Source organism: Spinacia oleracea, chromosome 4 (assembly GCF_020520425.1).
Source record: "Spinacia oleracea cultivar Varoflay chromosome 4, BTI_SOV_V1, whole genome shotgun sequence".
In the NCBI taxonomy this organism is placed as follows: Eukaryota; Viridiplantae; Streptophyta; class Magnoliopsida; order Caryophyllales; family Amaranthaceae; genus Spinacia; species Spinacia oleracea.
This window is the reverse complement of record NC_079490.1, coordinates 5,737,328-5,760,506: the sequence shown is the minus strand read 5'-3', so window position 1 is coordinate 5,760,506 and position 23,179 is coordinate 5,737,328. Positions and strand designations below refer to the sequence as shown.

Genomic DNA, 23,179 nt, shown 5'->3' with positions numbered 1-23,179 from the left:
GAAATTGTACTATTAACGACGGGAAATCCCGTCGCGAAAGGCCAATAATCGTTGATTAACGACGGGATTTCCTGTCGCGAACCCGTCATAAAAGGGGGCCGTCGTTAATAGAAATCCCGTCGTAAATCCATCGTAAACCCGTCGTAAAAGACATTTGCGACGGTTATTCCCGTCATTGTTTGGTTGTTTGCCCCGTCGTAAAAGGCTTTTGCGACGAGATTTTTGACCCGTCGTAATTAAGTTGTCGTTAAAGATAAAAATTCTTGTAGTGATAAAACCGATCTTAATATATTGAACAGCTGAAAATGAACAAATAACAACAATATCATTTTGCCTTTTAAACATAATATAAAACAACTAAACATGAAAACTATTACAAAATTACACACTAATTAAGAATGGTTATCAATTGAATATAGTTGATCAACTATTCCTAAAATCACAGCACAAATATGCTTAAACCCATCTTCTCTAACCTTAAGCACCATAGGATAATCCATACCATGGTACCTATTAAATGCATTGTGGCAAGAGTTGGAATAATCAGAGGCACCCATTACTTCAATAGTAGCATAATCATAATCTTCCAAAGACAAATCTTGTAATGTAGAATTAAGAGATTCATTAGCATAAGAATACAAAGAAGCACATAATTGATATACCTTTTTCATATTAGTATCCCTATTATTACTACTAATATTACTACTAATCACTTGTAATTGTGATGATAAATAAGCATAAGTTTCTGATGCATTCACCATTGCTACATTCACCATGATAATTGCTAGCCCTTTTAGATCTGAATTTGAGCTCAAAGGATATGATTTCAAGGAGGAGATGCATAGATCACTATATTGAGTGTTGTTACATGTTTTTTTGATGAATTCATCATCTCCTTGAATTACTTGTATTTTGCTATTGATGAAGATAAGCAAAACAAGTAGAAATAAAGGGTTAGATAATTTATCCATTTGAGATTTGTTTAGTTGTTTTGGAGTGAAAATCATGGCCCTAGATTTATGGTTGTTTTTTTTGCTCATATAAAAATAATGTTCATGAATATGTAAATGTAGTAGTAGGTTATATATAGGTGAACTGTTTTTGTTTGGTATCACTTTATTGTAAGGCTAAATTTTGGTGGTGGCCCAAATGAGAAAAATATATGTTCACGGGTCGACATGAAGCCACACATTCTACTATTTTGAAATTTAGTCCTTCTGTTACTTAATACTCGACCTGTTTTGACCGGATATGTTTATCAATGCACAACTTTGACCACCAATTTTTTTAACTATATATTATAAAAAATTTAATATTTTGAAAATATATATTAAAATGAAGGCAACAATATATTATATACTAACATTTGTTTTCATATACTAGAAACAAAATAGGGTCAAATGAATTATGTGAATAGTGCAAAAAGTCAAAACAGGTCGAGTATTAAGGGAAGGTGTCACTTAATAAAATCTCGATATTAACGAGCTGCTTGCTAATTATAACTAGTTGTTGATCCTGTTTAAAGAACGGACAATTATATAGTGGTTGTTTATTTCGTCTTTTAAAGTGCTGATTTTATTAAGCGTTTATGATTTTAGTGAGAATTGGTGAATTAATATTGAGTGCTAAAAAGTGAGATGGAGTGGAAGGAAGGAAGAGTAGTTGAAATTGAAAAATACATCGTATAACAAACAACAACAATTGAAAAAAAAAAGACAAAATAAATGTATGGATGAATGGAGGTGACACGTGTCATCCAATCAATTATGATTTTCTTTTTTATAGATTAGGTATAGACCAGGTATAGATGATGGTTGTTTTTATAATCCGTTTGCATCATTATAAACTACAAGTAATCCTGTTTAAAGTCTCAAATACAATTAGCATGGAGTGATAATACGAATACGTGTTAAATTTACTTTTGTTAATCTTTACCTAAAGAAGGTATCAAATAAGGTTAAAGATGAACGTATGATGGTGATTATAGTTGGGTTAAAAGAGTTTGAACGCAAAGAGCGTGTAGATATCATTCAACTATTCAAGCTTGTTCATTTTCTTTTTCTTTCCAAAACATGTTGGAACTTCTAGTTTCTTATTTCAAAAGGTCTTGCGTACACAAGTTGTACAATAAATTTATTGTGCACCAACATAACTTTAATTCAGTTTTCTCTAACTTTTACTCAGTTTTCTCTAACTTTTATACTATTAAAAAAAAGTTAGTAGATAAACATTTTAACGTGTTAAATGATTAATTTTATACATTATTAGTGATTTTAAATAAATATTTTTGATTAAAATAAAAAAATTTATTACTAAAAAGTAGATAACTTTTACATATATAATGGTGACTTTTAAGCATTTTACGTCAACTTTAACTTCGGTGTACAATATTTATCGTACACCTCATGTAAATAAGAATTTGTGTTCTTATTTAGTGTTGATATCTTGATTATAAGATTTATAACCTCACACATAGTACTAAGGTAAAGATGGTTGTGGATGTGCTTCGTGTTGAGCCCATGCGCCATTGGATGAATAAATTCGGTCTATGCCAAGTCTACTTGTTTCGTGTCAGGTCATGCTGTGTCCAAAATTCCAAAAGGATAGCTTAGGTACGGGCCAAGCTTTCTTGCCAAGCCGTGCCAAAATTTTCAAAAGGAGGGCTCAGCCACGGGCCAAACCGTGTTTGACCTTCGTGTCTAAGTCTAATTTCACTCAATTTAACCTGATTTGTCGTGTCAGACCGTGTCATGTTATGTCATGCTTTTCCCAACAATAAGCGACCCGAGCCTAACCCACAACCAGGTCGGGCCGAACTATTTTGACGCCAAGTCGGGCCAGACTATTTTCATACACGTGTTATGTTGTGTTTTTTTCGTGTCGGGTGACAAACTAGTATAAGGTGTTTGAGCAGCGATAATCAATATGCGGGATTGGGTAACCAATTTTTTTTTTATTATTTATTTTTTGACATAGGGTAACCAAACTTTGAAGTCTTTTGGGATGCATAGGGTTATTATGAATTCCAAACTTGGAAGTTTGTCAAAAGCTAGAGAGAGATTTAGAAAAATAGATTTTTATTAATCCCCCATTACTCCGTCCTAGATCTTTTAATATATATCTCTATTATATAAGTCAAGAGCTGAGAGTAAATGTGTAAATACACTTTTCGTGTCCACCTAGAAATATACAATAATACCCTCATCCCTAATCTAACCCCCGAGCTTTCATTCAAAACCCTAAAAATCCTATTTGAGCGCACACACTCTCTTTCAACTCTATCGCTTCTCGATGCCTGAAACCTCAGCAGCAACCTTGGTAATTCTTCATTTTTAAATATTCGATTTAAAATATTTGACTAATTTATTTACGCTTGGCTCTTTTTCAAGTTATTTAATTATTTTCAAAAATAGTGCTCGGGCTACTATTTTATGATAAAAATAGTTATCGGGTCCCTCTTTTAATAGTAATAAAAAAAATGACATGATCAAACCATTACAAAAAGAAAAGGACACAATCAAATAAACATAAAAAAACCAGAAAATTACTAAAACAGAGTCTGTTCTTCATTCCCATAAACTCGAAATCAAACTCAAAGATTAAAACTGGTAATTAATTATTCATTAATTAATCAACCCCCAATGTTGTCAAACCAAGCACTAATGACATGAGACATGATCAAACCATTAATACAAGAAAAAAGACACAATCAAATAAACATAACTAAAACAGAGTCTGTTCTTCATTCCATAAACTCGAAATCAAACTCGAAGATTAATCAAACTCTATTTAATTACATTCATTAATTAATCAACCCCCAATCTTGTCAACCCAAGAAATAATACTATCACCATTCTTCATCTTCAAATCATCAGGAGTTTTAGCCCCTCGAACCTCTGTTTTTCCAAAAACAAAACGAACAACTCCATAATCAACACCAAGACGATTGCAGAAATCGAGTTTCATGTGATGTAATGGGAAATCACGCTTCACTCTGTAGTAAACATCATGATCATCTGCTCCTTGAATCTTCAATGTTACATGAGATTTTGATGATGATGATGATGATTCGAGTTTGATTTCTGTGGTTGAGTCTTGAACATTGATTTGTTCAACCGGTGGAATTGCCATTGTTATTTTCTTAGCTTTTTGTGATGATGAGTATTTGGAGTTGCTCTATTGTATATATAGATGGTAAGGTATGATTAAATGGAATTACCAAAGTCTACATAAAACTCAGCTTTAATTTTGGGGAAATGCAATTTTAATTATTTTGCTTTGTGACTTGTGAGGTTGTGACTGTTCCCCTTCATGTTATACGTTACATGAGGAGGTAAAAATCCATAACGGTTACGTATATGTATTACCAAATACTCCGTATATAAATAACATGTATAAAAAATGGTACTGTAAAATAAGAACAATGGTATAGAGAAAAAAAAAAAAAAATATAAAAAATAAGAACGATGGTATTTTTAATGTGATGTGAAATTACCAATGTACCAATAAAGGATTACGGGAGGAAGTAAAAATCCAAAAGGGTTATGTATTACCAGATACTTTCTACATAACATGTATTAAAAATGGTATTAAACAAGAACAATGGTATTTAAAAAAAACAATGGTATAAAAAATAAGAAAAATAGTACTCCCTCCGTCCTGGAATACTCGCAACGGTTTGACTGGACACGTTTGCCAATGCACAACTTTGACCATTAATATCTTCAATTATATATTATAAAAACTTATAAAATATTAATATTTTAAAAATATATATTAAGATGGAGTCAACAATATATTATATGCTAACACTTATTTTCATATACTATAAATAAAAGAAGGTCAAAGTTAATTATGTGAATAGTGAAAAAAGTCAAACCGTTGCGAGTATTCCGGGACGGAGGGAGTATATAGAACAATGATTTTTTAATACAAAAATGACGTAGAACAATGATGTTTTTATGTGAAAATGACGTTTTTATGTGACTGTTCCTTTTCATGCTAAGTATTAGTTTTTGTATGGAATTAATAAAAGAATATATTATTATACGTTTAATGTTTCCTGTGCATGCATGAGGATTAATGAGTATAAATTCAAATCTGTTTGAATAATTAGTTTGCTTTGTGACTTGTGAGTGGCTTGCATGGTGACTCTTCCGCTTCGTGTTACACTAACTTATTAGTGTTCAGTGAATGTTTAGGAATTAATGGTAGTATTTCTAAACGTTGGATGTTTTTATGAGGTGGGCACGTGCCGGACCGTGTAGGCCCATCTGTTGTTCCTCTCATGCTTAAACTGGCTAAAGAAAAGCCATGTAGGGTCGGATCATGTCGTGTTAGCGGGCTCTATTACTAAATTTTGAACTCTATAAGGCTATAACTATACCAAAGGCTCACCTTTACAGATACGGAAACGGCGAGGCCAATATCAAAGATGTGCGAGCAAAAAACATATCAAAGAAATGAAAACGCCATTTTTCACATAAAAACGCCATTTGATTGTTATGTTTTGTCCTTTAGTGCTTGTCTTTTCCCTATTTTTCCGTTTTGTTGACTATCTGTATTTTGTAATACATATCTGACATTGGAATTACTTCCTCTTACAGATACTACCAGTTTGCAATTTTGCATGACAACAATAAAACACTTCCATGTATATGAATGTCAGATATGACAAAGTTTTAGTGTGATTTTTACAAATTTCACATACATATGCAAGAAGCCTACTATCACATGAGAGATTCACTACTTCTTGAAGTAGAGTTCAACAAGCTTCTTAAATGTGTCAAAAACACTTGTGAAGGGATCAAATGCTACAGAAGACTTCAACCCGAGATCAGGAAACTCGTTGTTTAGAGCCTTTTGCATTCCAGATTGAGACATCATCGAAGAAAGTTCACTCATCGACATTACTTGGCAATCTTGGGGTGTATCTCTGATTTTGTTTGTGTCATATCCGAAGTCTGCTAGGTAAGTTTTGTACTTCTCGATGAATTCTGGTCCAGGATTCGGTGTTCTTGAGTATATCTGTGAAATTCAGAGCATATTCATCAAAAATCCAACTCATAGTAATGCAACGGATTGGATCTTGAGTTTAAATGACAGGAAAAACCCCGCATCTTCACATGAAAGTGAAGGAACTCAGGAAGTGGCGACTGCTCAAAAGGAAGAGTAGAAGTGTAGGCTTTAAATTACATAATTCATACAATCCCTATATCAAGGAGAAGTTTTCTGAAGTTTCGAGTTTCACAAAATAAAAGTGCTCGTCAACAAATATGGTTTTTGGAATAATCAACCAACTATATATGATGCTAACAACAGAGAAAGCAAACCAAATCAACTAGACAGTAACAAAGCAAACCAGTGTGATGTCGATCACAAATCTCAATGCTAATCAAGCCTAGACCATATTCCGTTTTATTCCGGTACTCCCTCCGTCCTAGAATACTTGCAACAACATATTGACTTTTGCGCTTTTCATACATTAACTTTGACCATATTTTTCTCACTAATATATAAAAATCAGATGTTATTGTATAGTTACGTATGTGCGACCCCTCCTTACCCCGCTTTTTGCAGGAGCCTCTTTGAGGCAATGGGGTAATGATAATGATAATGATTGTATAATTGCATATATTTACGGTCAAACTAAGCAAGTGTGTAGGTCAAACTGTTGCAAGTATTCTGACACCAAGGGAGAAGCAGACTTGGTTGGTTATACTCGTACTAGACAGCTAAAGAAAGAAAATTTCCACGTTCTGCCTTCGCACATTACTGGATAAATGAAAATACAGCAATCATAGAAGCTCAAATAAGAAACTTTTTATGTGAAATAAGAAACTATTATGATTTACCTGGACAAAACTTTTGTCTTTGGCCCCTGAGACAAGAGCAAAATTGTCATAATCAGTATCAATCACATCATAAGGCTCCTTGGGAATAAACGGCAAAGTTGGAAAACGCAGGTAGCACTTCTCTTTGATCATCTCTTGCCTCTCTAAATCAGTTTCTTTCAGGTCTTTATCCTTTTCCGAGAGACACTGAACCCTTCCTCTAATACCAGTAATGTACCCATCAGGACCACCATGTACACAGAAAGTATCAACTTGAATGGCGGGCGTCTTCATATCAAACGTATATATACCCTAGAATCAGGAAACATCTTAGCACAACAGATATTAAGGAGTTGTTTGGTTGACACGGGAATATAATTCCTAAAGGAAGTTGTAATTCAAGGGAAATTACTTTCCTAAGCCCATGGGAATTTCCTTAAGTTGTTTGGTTGACAACAGGGGAATTAGAAATTCCCATGAATTTTGATTGACCAAAGGGGAGGCTAGGTAATTTACTTCCCAGGTTTTGTAGGAATTCCAACTTCCTCCATTTTTCCTTTTATTTTATGTCAACCAAACAACTACCAATCTATGAATTCCCATGAATTTTCACTTCCCCTATTTTTACATGTCAACCAAACAACCCCTAAATACAGAGGAAATGTTTCTAATTGCTTTGTACCAACATTTGGGAACAACAAAGATAGAGAACAACTTCAAATATTAGTGGCACCTATGAAAAGCAGATTGAGGTCCTCAATCATTATAATGGTCACCTGGGTGCAATGACAGTCTTCTTGACCAATCCCAGCAAATCCGCCTTTAAGAGAGGCCACCTCGAACCATCTACCAGAGTATCTTTCTGGATCGAAGTTTTTAGCCGTCATACCTCTCATCATCATCATTGCCACCTTTTCATCACTAGAACTTTCATCAAGAGGAAATGGAACCGTATTGCCGGAGACATCGGCAAGCTGGCCTATGCTACTTTGATGAGGAAGATCTGCCCCGTAAACCTGTTAGCCCCAAAATAAAAATAATTTTACCAAGAGAAAAACCCAAAAACAAATCAATCTTAATGTAGATCATTTTACTTAATCCATGATCCTAAGCTACAGTTTATGCATTTAATTCAATTTTTGCAAATAAAACCAAACGGAAATGAGATACATACCAAATTGGCTTGGGAGAAAACTAGGCAAGAAGCTACCAACCCAGAGAATATATGTTTAGCAATACCATTTGCTGAAGACGGGCGCTCAATGGGGCATCTTACAACTAAATTCTCAGACTTCACCCTAAAAAGCAAAGGAAAATAATAGTACTTGATTTCACTATGTTAAGCAATGAAGAATTATCCCTTCAAATTCAAATTCACTACGGTATCCTCAATAATTTCATCAATGAACAATTTCAACATAATCGAATTCACCACACAATCATTAACAACAAATCTTCTATGAAACACTACTAGTATTATCACATTAAAGGGTTAAGGGGCAAACAAATCCCTCCAAATACACTCTTAGTGTTTCTCAAAAAAATTCATCAGTGATCAACTTCAAAAAATCGAATTCCCCACACAATCATAAACAAAAAAAATTCTATGTAACACTACTAGTATGATCACATTTAAGGGGTAAACAAATCCCTCCAAATATACTACAGTATTTCTCAAAAATTTCATCAGTGATCAACTTTAAAAATCGAATTTGCCACACAATCATAAACAACAAATCTTCTATGAAACACTGCTAGTATTATTATTACATTAAAGGGGCAAACAAAAAGAAAGATCACCAATCACTCATTTTCTAAGAATGAGCTTCAAACAACTAGTACATAACATAACTATGGTAGTACAATTCAAAAACCCTAATATTTAAGACAATTATGAAATTCCCAGAAAAGGGCAGCAATTTAGAGATGGGTATGATTTTAAATGAGCTAAAACTGTACTCATTACATAGTTATAATAAGCCCAGAAAAAAATCAAGTAAAAGGAATAATTAAGAACTTAAAAATGCAGAAATGGAACAAAATTTAAACTAAAATTCACATAAATAAACATTTTTGGGAGATTTGTAAATTACCTTGAGGAGCAATGAAGAACTGGAGAAAAAGGTAACGACATTTGAATCAATTGCATTATTGTATTCTGTATTTTAGTTTGAGCATACCCAGAAATTGCAAAAAATAAATTTTAAAGTATACTCAAATTTGTGTAAATTTCTAGAAAAATATCAGAATAATTTAACAGTACTTGTGTTTCTCTCTCCTTAAAATTATGATCTGGGCAAAGTGCCAAGTATACTCTTTAAAAGCTCCAGCTCCATCACTCTCAGACTTTCAATGAGACAAAAATGGGAAGAAAATCTAGCAACTTCAGCACATTGATACGGCATCGTCTTGTCCTCCAGTATTTACTTTTCAGTAGACCTGATCAAAAGACGGGTCAGGCCGAGTTCAGGTCGGGCTGAAGCTTTAAAATCAGCACGTATGTCGGGCTGGGCTAGGCTGGGCAAAAATGCGGGCTGGATTTTATATGCCCAAACCCACTATTTCCGGCCTAAAATATCGGGCATTTCTAGCCATTTTCGGGCTGGATCAAATAACAAAAAATGCAGCTTTTATGTTTCCCAAATCCGTCAAAAATTTTAAATTTTCGAGCCGGGCCTAAACATCTGCCCAGTCCCGACAAAAAATCGGGTCGGGTCGGTCCGGACTCATGTTGATCAGGTCTACTTTTCAGCCTCTGTTCTTTCACCTAAAATATAAAGGTTATGCAATTTAGATTATACACCCGGGTGACAATATCTCAATGAATATTCATTATGTCCCTAATGAACATGGAGAAAGATTCCAATGTTTACATATAAGTGGAATATTATCTTATATGTTCTTTTGGATTATAACTATATGTTCTTTCGGTATAATTGTATGAACAATATGTTACTGAAATTTGAGCTATATGTTCATTTAGAAATAGAGTATACAACGAGCGTGAACATTATGCACCCAAGTACATAAACTACATTTCGACGGAATATAACTTACAAGTGATATTTTCATAGATAAGGGCGGTACTAATTGTTGTGGCGGGTGAGAGTAATCATCATCATCATCATCATTACCCCCATTGCCTCAAAGAGGTTCCCGCAAGAAGCGGGGTAAAGGGGGGTCGGACGTACGCAACCTTACCCCTGCAATTGCAGAGAGGTTTAGGGCGGGTGAGAGTAATGGTGCATTAAATTTATGTGTAATTTGCCAATATTAACAAGGCTGAAAAAAAACTAGCAATAGAACAAAATTTCATTCATGTGTTGTTAACAAGTCGATATTCATATACATATAATGTTCATGAATAAAACTAGCTTCCTCTAATGGACAAATGACATATATTGTGTCTGACACGATCTTAAGCTTTCAAAACTTCCACACATATAAGGTACGCTCGGATGAACCGTGCACCCTCTTACATGTTCCCCTTAAATGATGAGCCATTCCAATACAACACCCTCTTAAATAATCAAGGATCCAATATATTTATCGGAAACAAGCAGAGCATAATACAGAGAGTTGAACCTCCAAGCACCTAATTCCAAACAAAAATGATGTTCATTACAAATATGAATCCGGCACAAAACCCCATCATACAATTGAGTTGAATTTCAAGTCACCTAAAAGGATCATTAGATTCAACAAATAGCTTACTATAGTTACCAATTGTAGTTCAAGTTGTATGCTTCAGACTTATTTGATGAAGATAACTTGAAAATATTGTATGCGTCAGACTTATTCGCTATTTCACTGATAGGAGTTTTTGGTGAGGAGGTTTCCTCTTGAAATTGCTTCCTTGTGTCTGCATTAGTCTTCTTGGTTCTAAGTTCTTCATCAACGCCTAGAAAGAGGCATAATAAGGAAGAATTAGAAAGGCAGTCAAACACAGTATCCTATAGCAAGAAAGATTCAGAAAAACCAACACTAAATAAAAGCATTCATATCTCTGAAGCTGACAGAAAAATTCCCAGGTGGCTGAACACAGTATAGGAATGTAGCAGCTATTTGGCTCTTTGCTTTTCATAAATAATGGATACTCTACAAACATAATTAAGATTTAAGATAGAATAGAATACCTTATCAGAATCATAATTGAGTAAGATAAAATAGAGAGTCTCTACATCCTCATTTACATCAGCCTTCTCAGAATCATATTCAAAATCTGTAGAGACGAGCAAGTAAAAACTAAGGGAGAATGAAAGAGGATCAAATGTCGATGCTGACAAATCTCCGGTTGAAACAGAAACATTTTGCTTGAATATTTTTATGCCAATGAGGAACACAGTCCCAAAAAAAAAAAGCAAGTACACTAATTAACAACTGCTGTCAAAAAAAAAAACAATAAATCATGGTTGAGCCCCCCCCAACAATATGAGAAAAAGATTGGCATGTACAACAAGAAACCAACAAAAGGGACATTTCCAGGAAAAGTAGGTTTCCCATTATCCTCTGTTCCTTTGTTTTATACTCCGTAGGAGGTAGAATTATTTTTTGGGGGGATTAAAATAGTCGGAAGATTTTCCTGATTTAGAGAGTGATTGCTAGGGAGGAAAACATGTTTCAGGTAATCTAATGTTCCGATTTTCCCGTTGTTTGGTTCGCAAAGGCTAGAAAACGGTTTTCTTAATGATGGAATTAGTTCTCCTAGTTTTGGCTCTGTATAGCTTGTTTACCCTCCATGTGTCTTGTAATGGTTGCTTATTGAGCTATGGTTAATAAAATCCTTCAAGAACTAAAAACAATCATTTCCATTGAAAATGTGTTCGAAACGGATCCTCAAGGAATGCCACATTTTCCATTCCATCCTCTACCTTCCTCATTTTCTCTTCATCTTGCTTCTACATTTCTTTTCTAAATTTTCAACCAAGGAACTATACAAAGGAAAATGAAATTTGAAAGCGGATTTCCTAGCGATATATTAGCATTCAACCAAACCATATTTTTGTATCCATCAATCAGTCAAGGTTTTCCACAGCTGAGGAAGGGAATAAGGTTTACCAGATCATAATTTTCCCGAGCAGTCAGGTATGGTTTCCTCGAGAAAGGAAATAAAGATAGATCAAATTACTCTTTTCCTGAGGGGAAAAGAGAGATACGAGCACAAAAGCAAAAGAAAAGACAACTGGGGGGGGGGGGGGGGGGGGGTAACTTCGAGCTTAACGGTGGCAAACTGGAAATTGCACAAGTATATTTAAGGATGAGAAAATGGAAAAATGCAAAGAGGTTGATGGTGAGGTGGGGTATTACCTTCCAGAAACTCACCAATACTTTGGTACTTTATAGATGTTCCCACAGTTTGTACTACTTCTGAACTCCCACCTTGATGAGAAATCTTGCCTTCACTAGATGTTCTACCAATACAAATTTATCCGTTTTCCAGGCACACTCTAAAACGACAATTTCCTCCATTGTAGGATAATACTCTCGAAGAACCTGAATAATTTGTCATTGAGTAAAATAGAGGGGGAAAGGTCCTTAAAGAAGTTGTAGAGGACGAGAAAAAAGAACTTGTGATAAAGCAATATAGCACCTCAATTCCGTCCTGAGTTATTTTTATGGACCCTTTCTTCTGAGCAAGAGAAGAGACTTCGTTGTAAACAAAAACAACATCCAGTAGTATCTGCATTGTCAAGAAACTTCAACAGCTATGCTATAAATTTAAATTTTGCAGGAGTAAATAAAAAATGGTAGGTACAACTAAAATCAATAGTCATGCATTAGCTGCCGAGGTAAAAGATCTTTCAACGACTTTCTGCACAAATTTCCATCCAGATCATCTACTTAGCATAGTTTATTACTTTTTAGACTATTTGGATTAACCATACAGTAGCCAAGAGGCCCAAGACACTAAGATACCCCCAGCAAGACACCGTAGTGCAGCATTTGCAAAAGCCTGAACGTACCGTTTCTAAATTTGATACAGACATATATTGGGCCATAGCAACGTATTGGAAGCAAGACCAACTTTTGGTTTCTATAAAATTTTCATATCGCGGTTTTGATAAAATTCTGGCGCTTCCCCACCAAAAATTAAAGGAAAAATAAATTAAAAGAACACTTTGACACTACTCACTATCATATTCACTACCCTTGTTCTAACGCAACTCTGTGTGAAGCTCACAGCTGGTGTAAATAGAGCCCAGAGCCTAGAGGGGGTCAATATATACTCAACCTTACCCCTAAGAAGGTGCAGCTTTCTGAAGTAGATTCTTAGACTGTATCATATTTATTTCCCCAACAACAAATCCCATAAGCTAAGGGAAAGATTTCGGGGTGGAGTAGGCCTACTAACGAATTCGTTTCTAAGGTGATGTTCATGCAAGTATCCGAGTTTTCCAAGGTGAGGTGGCCAAAATATCAGCAAATTCCACATATAATCAAGAACAGAGTATATATAATGACGTATAAGTCATGAAATCCTGTCACTAGCAAAAATGTAGGGCCATAAATACTAACTGAAAACGTTGCAGTATTCCAGTTTTTAGAATGTCTTGCATGGTCGGTCATCTATTAACTTGTTAAGTAATTCTGGACTTTCTTCTGACAAACTTTAGCAGACATATAAATTTTCTTTTTTAACTGCAAAGCAGATAAACAGTCTTACCTGCTGAACCAAAACTCTCAGGCGAGCAAGCAGAATAAATCATGACAGAGAACCCCATTAAAAATGAACGAGCAAGCAAAGTAGATAATGTGCATGGATGTCATGGATGTGAGAACATAAACAAGACCCTATTGTAGTAGAGAACACGAGGAAGTGCATTTCCGTATAAAATATACCTGACTTCCAAGTTCCAACAGCAGAGCACCAGAGATTTAAGTGCTTTATGAATCTCCTAACTGAGAGAGAGGAGAAAAAGTCCCTGAAATCCAACTGCAGAAGATCAGAAATCAAAATGCTAATATCTCATCTCCTACACAACAGAAACAAGATCTATGCAGTCAATACAACGAAAATGTTACATAAAAAAAAAGAGTATAATTTTCTAAAGTGACACAGAACTGCAGGTGGACTTTAACAACTACAAAAAATACCTGCCACAGAACTCTTCAGTTATGGGCTATACTAGCACCAAACTCCAAACTCCCAATGGTTGCAAGTATTGGTACCTGCCAGTTGACGGACTTTTGCAGCAACTCCATGTTATCACTTATAATTAGACAAAAGTCCAGTAAACAACGATGTTGTCTTTGCCTCAGCTTCAAAACCATTGATGACCATAACATCCTGATAGTATAACGCACTTGATAAGGCATTGAGTTGAATAAATCCCCTAATAACCGTATTATAAGTTACACTATTTGGAAAACAGTTTCTTTCCTCCATTTCAATGAGCAGTTGAATAGCTTCTTTCATAAGACCTTTCGTGCAGTAGCCTTTTGTCATTATATTGAAGCTCACAAGATCAGGCTCACAACCGTTTTGTACCATGAGATCAAATAGCTTTTTGGCATCTTTCATCTGACCACGCAAACAATAACCGTCAAGTAAAGAACCGTAAGTAATGACGTTTGGAGTCACACCTCTTTCAATCATGAGCTGTAAAATGGCTTGTGCTTGATCAACACTCCCGTGTTTACAGAACATGTCAACTAGCATGCTGTAGGTGTTAACATTTGGTTGTATATTGCTTTGTGTCATCTCATCCAATACAAACTTAGCCTGTTCCGGACAACCGGAATTGTACAAACCTCTAACCAAGGAGTTAAATGTGACAACATTAGGTTCAATTCCTTCAGTTTTCATAGCAGAAAGCAGGCCTAGGGCCGAATTTGAGAGACCATCTTTTTCGTATGTTTCAATACTAGGTACCAGACCCTTCAATACAAGATTAGAAAAGAAATCTACTGCAACTTTTGAATGCCCAGCCTCACACAAGATGTTCATCAGGATGTTATAAGTGACAGTAGTACGCTTAATACCTTTATCTTCCATATCTTCAAGAATTGCAACTGCCTCCTCAAACTGTCCACTTTTGCATAGGCCATCAACTAATGAATTATATGTGACAACATTTGGAATAATTCCGTGAGCTTGCATTTCCTTGAATAGATTGTGTGCAAGTGTAAGTCTACTAGCTTTACATAAGCCATCAATTAGAGTGTTATATGTAATAACATCAGGTGTTATCCCTTGGTGCAACAGTCCTTGGAATACGTTAAGGGCCTCGTCAATGTTTTCAAGTTTCACGTACGCATTGATCAGAGTATTGAAACAGACAAGATCAGGCTCGCAACCATTTTGGGCCATCATATTAAGTAGCTTTTCAGCATCTTCGATCTGACCACACATACAGAAACAGTTAAGTAAAGAACTGTAAGTAACAATGTCTGGAGCCACACCTCTGTCAACCATGAGCTGTAGAATCGCCTGTGCTTCATCAATACTCCCATGCTTACAAAACATGTCAATCAGCACACTATAGGTCTTACCATCTGGTTGTATATTGCTCTTTATCATCTCATCCAATACGGCCTTAGCCTGTTCCGGATAGCCGGAATTGTTCAGACCTCTAATCAAGGAGGTATAAGTGACAACATTAGGTAGAATGCCCTGAGTTTTCATAGCTGAGAACAGGTTCAGGGCCTCTTTTAAGAGCATGTCCTTGCAAAAACTATCAATAATAGTGCTGTATATTACAATGTTAGGCTCACAAAGACCTTCTGATTGCATTTTGTTAAGTAAATTCAGAGCGCCGCCATTGTCGCCTATCCTACAAAAACCTTTGACCATAGTAGCATAGGTAAAAATGTCAGGTTGGAAACCAAGCTTGACAATTTGATCCAATAATTGAGCAGCTTGAGGAAGCTTATCACAGTGGATTAAGCCATTGATTAAAGTGGTAAAGGTAATACAATTAGGAGGATACCCAAGTTTGAGGCTTTTACCAATAAGAGAGAACCCGAAATCGACACGGCCTAAATGACAGTAAGAATTAGCAAGAATACCCATTGAATGACCATTAGGTGAAATACCCAGTAACTCAAGCTGCTTGGAAAGAGATATAATGGTGGAATGAGGTTTAAGGCGTTTCAATTTGTTAATTGCAGTAAAGAGCTGATTGAAAACGATAATGGAAGGAAGGGGGCGCAAAGAAGTTAATTGATGGAAGAGGGAAAGGGGGAAATTGATATTGGAAAACCCTAATTTGCAATGTTTTCTCACAAATTGAATACACAATTGACGGTCGTTAATGGGAGCAGCAGTTGATTGTTTGGTGGAGAAATGCCGGAAATGGAAAAGAAAGAAAGATAGGAAAGAAGAATTACCACAATGGAAGAAGGGTTGAAGATGAGGAGTGAAGTTGTTCATCTCCCATATTATCGTTGTTGTTGCAGAGTTGCAGTGGTCTCAACTGGGTTGGAGTTCTTCCCCAGTTTTCGTTGCTTCTTCTTCAATGGAGTTCAGGGTCAGGTGACTTGGGTAGTTGGCTAGTTGCTAGTTAGTGTACGGGGTGTCCTACCGGCACCACCTGGTACCGGCAGAACTCCCCGTATGTAAACTTAACCTGCAGGTAACCTGGTCATCTTAGGTAAATATCCTCTACCGGCATTTCTGCGAGACAGCCTACCGGCATTATCATGGAGACAACCAGCCAAGGGTCACTATCAACAAGTCGCTATCTAACCACAAGGGACCTACCAGATCGTACCCTTGGATTGGTCTATATAAGGAGCACCTCATTTATTGCTATGGGGTACACAAACACTTAAACACACTTCTTTCTTACTCTCTAATCATTTCTTAATCATCTCTTAATCTTTCAGTAATCTTACTTAAGCATCGGAGGGGGATCCTCGAACCACCCCCGAGGCTAGTTAATCCATTCTGTTGTGCAGATATCAACCGGCAATCTCGACAGGAATCCAGTATCCCACAGTCAGCTGTTCTCATTCCACACCCGGAACAATTGGCGCTAGAAGGAGGGGACCTTATCCCTTGAAACGGTAGAACAGTCAGCATGGATTTCTCACAGAAAGACGGTAAAAAATCAAAGAAAAGTCAAGAAAAAGCAACAACCCCACAACCGGCGACAACCTCCAAGTTCCAACCCTCACTTCTAAACCCCGTCCATCCGTCACAAGCACAATCAGTTATCAGCCCAATAACAAAAAACACCTCGATACCGGCACAAAGGGAATTTACAGTGGAGGACGATGAGGAGTTAGAAATAGAAAGCCCTGCCACAGAGCAACCGAAAACTCCGCTGGAACAGACGCTGCAGGAACGCCTGTCTCCCCTGTCGGAAGTATTCACGGGAGAGCAATTGAAAACACTGTCAGCGGTGATGGCCGCTTTGTCAGAACTACCAGCCTCGCAGCAGCCAGGGTCAGTCAGCAGTCTAAGAAAGACCAGGCCGACGGTTCCCCAGTTACCTGTTAGTGATCTCCTAACCGCCCTGAATCAAGAAAACACCCCAGGAAAAAGAAAGCGCTCGGATCCGGCGGAAACAGAATGGCCGGAAACAGAGCAAGTCCCCATCGCGGAATACGAACGAAGAGCGCCGGTTCTACAGATAGCTAGACGGCAGACAATCCAGCCAAAGGATTCTCCCCTGTGCCGAGAAATCCTAGAAGAAAGGATGGAAATGATAAAAATCCCGACAGGGAGATACGATGGGACGACAGATCCGGAGGATCACTGCACCACATTCGAACAGCACATGATGCTGTACACTGATTCTGATGCCATGTGGTGCAAAGTGTTCCCATCCACACTCCTAGGAGTTGCAGCGAGCTGGTATAAGGGCATAGAGGCACACTCCATATACAGCTTCCGACAGCTGCAGGCGTCGTTTTTGTCACGATTTGTGAGCAAACAGAAGAGAAAGAAATCATCGGGAGAGCTGATGTCGTTCGCTCAAAGAGATAGAGAGCCGTTAAGGGATTATCTCACCCGCTTTAACAACGAGTCAATCACTATCCCCAATTTGCAGCAGGAGGTTGCCGTTCTGGCTCTTATGAGGGGAATGCAAGAGTGCGAATTCAAGAAATATCTCAGCCGAAAGTCATACACCAATCTGGGTGACGTCCTGCACAAAGCCAACGAGTACATCAGGGGGGATGAAATGATGAAGATCTCCAATGTGGTAGTGGCAACCGGCGGAAATGTCGGGTACAATCCAGGCTATAACCCACAGACGGGAAAAGGAGGAAACAATTTTCATCAGAGCAATAATCAGCAAGGGGCAGGGCAGAGAAACCAGAATAACAGAAATGCCAATCCACAAGGGCAGAGAAGCCGGCAAGACAGAAGGGAGTCCAGAGGACTCTTTGATAACTACACTCCGCTGAACACACCGCGGACGGCAATTTATAACATAAACAACAAGATGGATGGCTGGAGAAGGCCGCCACCAATGCAGAGTAGGGAAAGGAATGTCAAGAAATTCTGTGACTTCCATAATGAGCACGGCCACCTAACAGAGGACTGCAGAGACCTCAAAGACAACATTGAGGATATGGTCAGAAAGGGGTATTTCTCACAGTATAGGGCAAGGCAGGGAAATGGTAACAACAACTCGGTGGGAGGAAACCCTACCAATTCATACCGGCCACAACAGCAAAATCAACAACAATACCCTAGAATCGAGCAACCATATCAGCCGCCTAGAATCGAGCAAAAACAGCCGGAAACCAGTGCCAGAGCAGAACAGAGGGATGGCGGGAAAAAACCACCCGTGTATGTAATTTCTGGCGGCCCAGTCCACGGAGGGACAATAAGCGGCGCCAGTAGAAGCTTGGAGGAACACAGGCACATGGTAAACTTTCATAACACAAGAGTGTGGCCTAACCCACCCAGCATACCAGTGATGACATTCTCGGAATCGGATTGCAGAGGCATCATTTTCCCGCATGATGACCCACTAGTTCTTACAATTGATATAGCAAATGCCGATGTGAACAGAGTACTGGTAGACGGCGGCAGCTCAGCAAACATCATCTTCTGGGAAGCTTTCAAACAATTGCACATACCAGAGGACGAACTTCAAAGGGTAAACTACCCAGTAATCGGTTTCTCAGGATCTACAGTGTACCCAGAGGGTAGTATAAGGCTGCCGGTGAAAATCGGAGAAGGATCCGAAATGCGAGATCTCATGGTGGATTTCCTAATCATTAAAGTGCCAGCGGCCTACAATGTGATCATCGGTCGCCCATTCATACATGACGTGCAGGCGGTAGTCTCCACCTATCACTTGACAATGATATATATGTCGAACCTGGAAAGGCCGGCAAAGATAAGGGGAAGTCAGTTGGCGGCAAGGTCCTGTTACTTGACTGCTTTGAGAACACCGGGAAGAATGGTCCCAGAAGTGAACTTGACTACTGAGCCGGCAAGGCAAGAGATACACTTGACTACTAAGCCGGCAAGGCAAGAACAACTGTCAAAAAGAAAGAACTGCACAAAAAGGGGTCGAACCGACCTAAACATGGAACACTTTGATGAAAGGCCGGTATCAGCACCAAGACCAATGCCAGATGGTCTGACAGAAAATATCGAGCTGGAGGCTGGAAACATGGATAGAACAGTCGTGATCGGTACGGAAATGGGGAGTGACATGAAGGTCAACCTCATAAGCTTGCTGAGAGAGCACGCTGACATCTTCGCATTCTCGGCGGATGAGATGCCTGGTATCGATCCAGAGATAATGGTTCACCGATTAAACGCCGACAGAAATGTTAGGCCTGTACGGCAGAAAAAACGTAATTTCTCCACGGAAAAAATGACAGCAATACAAGAAGAGGTGGATAAACTTCTGGCGGCAGGTTTCATTGAGCCATGTGACTACCCCGAATGGTTGGCAAACGTGGTAATGGTAAGAAAGTCAAGTGGGTCATGGAGAATGTGCGTAGATTTCACCAACCTTAACAGAGCATGTCCGAAAGATTTCTACCCCCTGCCACGGATTGATAGGCTGGTAGACTCCACTAGCGGTCACGCAATGCTCAGTTTCCTAGATGCTTTCTCAGGGTATCATCAGGTCAGCCTGCATAAATCAGATAGGAAGAAGGCGGCCTTTATCACAGATGCAGGAGTTTTCTGTTATAAGGCGATGCCGTTCGGGTTGAAAAATGCAGGGGCAACATATCAAAGGCTGGTTGACAAGGTGTTTGCCGACCAAAAAGGCAGAAACGTGGAGGTCTATGTAGATGACTCTATCGTAAAAAGCCGGAAGGAGGAGGATCATGTTAGCGACCTCCGAGAAACTTTTGAAACTTTGAGAAAATACAGGATGAAATTAAACCCAAAAAAATGCGTCTTCGGAGTAAGGTCGGGAAAATTCCTGGGTTTCTTGGTCAGCGAGCGTGGCATAGACGCCAACCCTGAAAAAGTAGAAGCAATCATCAGTCTGCCGCAACCCAAGAGCGTAAAAGACATACAGCGGCTGACAGGAAAAATGGCCGCCTTAAACAGATTTGTGAGCAAGTCGGCAGATAAGCAAATGCCCTTCTTCACAACCCTGAGGCAAAACAAGAAGTTCAAATGGGGGCCGGCAGAGCAAGAGGCCTTTGAAGCTCTAAAAAGTCACTTAAAAAACCTGCCAACAATAGCAAGGGCAAAAGAGGGCGGCAAATTACAACTGTACATATCGGCGTCGCCAAAGACAGTTGCAGCAGTACTGGTAGCCGAAACAGAAAACAAAGGGCAGCAGCCGGTATATTTTGTGAGCCATGTGCTAAACGGCCCAGAAACAAGGTACACGTTGGTGGAAAAAATGGCATATGCAGTCCTCATCGCGGCTAGAAAGTTAAGACCATACTTTGATGCGCATACAATCGAAGTGCTAACAAACTTTCCTCTCGAAAAAGCCATCAGCAAGCTAGATACATCAGGCCGGTTGCTAAAATGGGCAATAGAGTTGTCCGAGTTTGACTTGGAATTCCGGCCAAGAACTGCAATCAAAGCCCAGGCATTGGCGGACTTCATAGTTGAAGCGTCATACCAAGAGGATGAAGTACAAGCTGAAGTATGGGATGTGTCAGTGGATGGTTCAGCTGCACAGACAGGCAGTGGGGCTGGAATAATCATGAAATCGCCAGCAGGAGACATTTTTGAATATGCTATAAAGTTTACGTTTAACGCGTCAAATAACGAGGCAGAATACGAGGCAGCAATTGCCGGCATCCAAATGTGCCTCGCAGCAGATGCCAAAAGAGTAATACTGACAACAGACTCCCAGCTGGTAGCAAGTCAATTCAGCGGAGAATATGAGGCCAAAGAACCTTCGATGGTCAAATACCTGGAGAAGTTGAGGTCGGTGTCGGCTCAGCTAGAGAAATTCAGCATTAATCTGGTACCCCGAGCAGAGAACACACTGGCAGACGCCCTATCAAAGTTAGCAAGTTCAAATGTCGCTGACTTGAAAAGAACAGTCATGATGGAAGTCATGAATAAGCGAAGTACGGAGTCGGAGATAATACGGGTCATGGCCATCACAACCACCTCAGAATGGTACGATAATATCCAAACATACATACAGACTGGAGCCCTACCAGCAGATTTTGCAGAGGCCAAAAAGACAAGAAGGGACTCGGTTTGGTACATCATCCTGTGGGGACGGTTGTACAAAAAGTCATTTAGCCTGCCATTCTTAAGGTGCCTGACAGCATTCGAGTCAGCAAGGCTGATCGAAGAGATGCACGAAGGAACATGTGGAAACCATGCCGGTGGAAAACCCCTTGCCATCATCTGTCAAAGGCAAGGCTATTACTGGCCAACAATGTTAGAAGATTGTCGAGCTTATGTAAAAAAGTGCGAGAAATGTCAAAAGTTTTCAGCTGTAATAAACTTGCCGGCCAATGATTTGATGCCCATTCTGAACCCAATCCCATTCGCACAATGGGGAATGGATATTGTTGGACCATTCCCAATGGCGGCTGGAGGGCGCAAGTTCTTGATAGTAGCAGTGGACTACTTCACCAAGTGGATAGAAGCAGAGCCGGTAGCAAAAATAACGGCAAACCAGGTGAAAAAATTCATATGGAAAAATATAATAACGAGATTCGGGCTGCCGCAGGCAATAGTTTTTGATCATGGATCACAGTTTGATTGTGCACCCATACAATGCTTCCTGGGATTGTACAGAGTAAAGTTAGCTCACTCATCAGTATGTCACCCACAGAGCAATGGGCAAGCAGAGGCGGCGAATAAGCAAATCCTGGCTGCTCTGAAAAAGAAACTAGAAGACTGTAAAGGCAAATGGGCAGATCTTATGCCAGAAATTCTGTGGTGCAACAGAACTGCTATCAAGGAGGCTACCGGCGAGAGTCCGTTCAAATTGAGCTTCGGGTCTGAGGCTGTCATACCGGCAGAAATGGCTCTGCCAACCATGCGAATCCAGCACTACGATGAGGAGAGAAACGATCAGCTGCTGCGACACCAGTTGGATTTCATGCCAGAAATCCGCATGAAAGCAGAAGTAAGTTCGGCAGCATACAAAAGCAGAATGAGCAGAGCATACAACAAGAAAGTGAAGCATCGGCCTCTAGGAGTGGGAGACCTGGTACTGCGGAGAACGGCGGCAACAGGAAAAGGAAATGCTCAAGGAAAGCTGACAGCCAATTGGGAAGGACCATACCAGATATGGGAGGAAATAGTCCCTGGATCATACCGGTTAATGCAAATGGATGGTACCGCGCTCAAAAACTCCTGGAACGCCAGTACTCTGAGAAAGTACTATGTTTGAAAAACTATAATGATCATGTATGAGCAGACTGATTGCAATAGCAGTCCGCATTTTGCTGTTATGTATAATTAGGGCGGTCCTCAAATACGGCCAGTCCATAAATGAAGGAAGAAAAAAGCAAAAAACAAACGCGGCACAAATCAACACACAAAGGTAATGTATGGATGTGATCAGTAGCAGTAAAGAAAATAAATGCCGTCTGGGCACTTTACTGTGAAGCGTAGCAGTCCATAATAAAGTTGTTGTGATTAGTAGCTTTGGAGAAAATAAATGCCGTTAAGGGGCACTCCATTGTGAAGCGTAGCATTCAACGAAGTGTATGGATGTGATCAGTAACAGTAAAGAAAATAAATGCCGTCTGGGCACTTTACTGTGAAGCGTAGCAGTCCATAATAAAGTTGTTGTGATTAGTAGCTTTGGAGAAAATAAATGCCGTTAAGGGGCACTCCATTGTGAAGCGTAGCATTCAACGAAGTGTATGGATGTGATCAGTAACAGTAAAGAAAATAAATGCCGTCTGGGCACTTTACTGTGAAGCGTAGCAGTCCATAATAAAGTTGTTGTGATTAGTAGCTTTGGAGAAAATAAATGCCGTTA

General features: G+C 38.9%; 5 protein-coding genes across 10 annotated transcripts; 1 reads left to right on the top strand and 4 right to left on the bottom strand.

The window, feature by feature from the left end:
• Nucleotides 1–269: 269 nt before the first annotated feature.
• Nucleotides 270–1,030, bottom strand: LOC110796714 (cell wall / vacuolar inhibitor of fructosidase 2). Its single transcript, XM_022001802.2, has one exon. It carries the CDS (start codon nucleotides 1,005–1,007, stop codon nucleotides 393–395), a length of 615 nt encoding a protein of 204 aa, XP_021857494.1. The 5' UTR covers nucleotides 1,008–1,030; the 3' UTR covers nucleotides 270–392.
• Nucleotides 1,031–3,544: 2,514 nt separating this feature from the next.
• Nucleotides 3,545–4,240, bottom strand: LOC110796715 (small ubiquitin-related modifier 1). The gene has a single exon (XM_022001803.2). The coding sequence runs from the start codon at nucleotides 4,129–4,131 to the stop codon at nucleotides 3,811–3,813; it is 321 nt and encodes a 106-aa protein (XP_021857495.1). The 5' UTR covers nucleotides 4,132–4,240; the 3' UTR covers nucleotides 3,545–3,810.
• A 1,383-nt stretch (nucleotides 4,241–5,623) lies between these two features.
• Nucleotides 5,624–9,203, bottom strand: LOC110796711 (chloroplastic lipocalin). The gene is made up of 5 exons (XM_022001798.2): nucleotides 8,927–9,203; nucleotides 8,008–8,131; nucleotides 7,610–7,849; nucleotides 6,855–7,145; nucleotides 5,624–6,027 (listed from the first exon to the last, which is right to left on the bottom strand). The coding sequence occupies exons 1-5, from the start codon at nucleotides 8,980–8,982 to the stop codon at nucleotides 5,746–5,748; spliced, it is 993 nt and encodes a 330-aa protein (XP_021857490.1). The 5' UTR covers nucleotides 8,983–9,203; the 3' UTR covers nucleotides 5,624–5,745.
• A 1,151-nt stretch (nucleotides 9,204–10,354) lies between these two features.
• Nucleotides 10,355–16,348, bottom strand: LOC110796708 (putative pentatricopeptide repeat-containing protein At1g12700, mitochondrial). 6 transcript variants are annotated; one of them, XM_056843860.1, is made up of 7 exons: nucleotides 13,929–16,348; nucleotides 13,674–13,807; nucleotides 12,424–12,513; nucleotides 12,141–12,326; nucleotides 10,970–11,055; nucleotides 10,557–10,734; nucleotides 10,355–10,428 (listed from the first exon to the last, which is right to left on the bottom strand). In XM_056843860.1, the coding sequence occupies exon 1, from the start codon at nucleotides 16,204–16,206 to the stop codon at nucleotides 14,041–14,043; it is 2,166 nt and encodes a 721-aa protein (XP_056699838.1). In that variant the 5' UTR covers nucleotides 16,207–16,348; the 3' UTR covers nucleotides 10,355–10,428; nucleotides 10,557–10,734; nucleotides 10,970–11,055; nucleotides 12,141–12,326; nucleotides 12,424–12,513; nucleotides 13,674–13,807; nucleotides 13,929–14,040. The 6 variants fall into 6 exon arrangements, with proteins under 6 accessions (XP_056699838.1, XP_021857484.1, XP_056699837.1 ...); XM_022001792.2 differs by having other exon boundaries at nucleotides 10,355–10,734; XM_056843859.1 differs by having other exon boundaries at nucleotides 10,355–10,734; nucleotides 13,674–13,767.
• Nucleotides 16,349–16,855: 507 nt separating this feature from the next.
• LOC110790584 (uncharacterized) lies at nucleotides 16,856–22,582 on the top strand. Its single transcript, XM_021995369.2, has one exon. The coding sequence runs from the start codon at nucleotides 16,856–16,858 to the stop codon at nucleotides 22,580–22,582; it is 5,727 nt and encodes a 1,908-aa protein (XP_021851061.2).
• The last annotated feature ends 597 nt before the right edge of the window (nucleotides 22,583–23,179 follow it).

Excerpts from the sequence above, each read along its gene's own strand:
- LOC110796715 (XM_022001803.2), bottom strand. The coding sequence starts at position 4,131 with ATGGCAATTCCACCGGTTGAACAAATCAATGTTCAAGACTCAACCACA.
- LOC110796708 (XM_022001792.2), bottom strand. The coding sequence starts at position 16,206 with ATGAACAACTTCACTCCTCATCTTCAACCCTTCTTCCATTGTGGTAAT.
- LOC110790584 (XM_021995369.2), top strand. The coding sequence starts at position 16,856 with ATGGATTTCTCACAGAAAGACGGTAAAAAATCAAAGAAAAGTCAAGAA.
- LOC110796711 (XM_022001798.2), bottom strand. The coding sequence starts at position 8,982 with ATGCAATTGATTCAAATGTCGTTACCTTTTTCTCCAGTTCTTCATTGC. Across the intron at positions 7,850-8,007 it reads TTTTCTCCCAAGCCAATTTG|GTTTACGGGGCAGATCTTCC; the intron begins GTATGTATCTCA and ends TGGGGCTAACAG. Across the intron at positions 7,146-7,609 it reads AAGACTGTCATTGCACCCAG|GGTATATATACGTTTGATAT; the intron begins GTGACCATTATA and ends TCCTGATTCTAG.
- LOC110796714 (XM_022001802.2), bottom strand. The coding sequence starts at position 1,007 with ATGATTTTCACTCCAAAACAACTAAACAAATCTCAAATGGATAAATTA.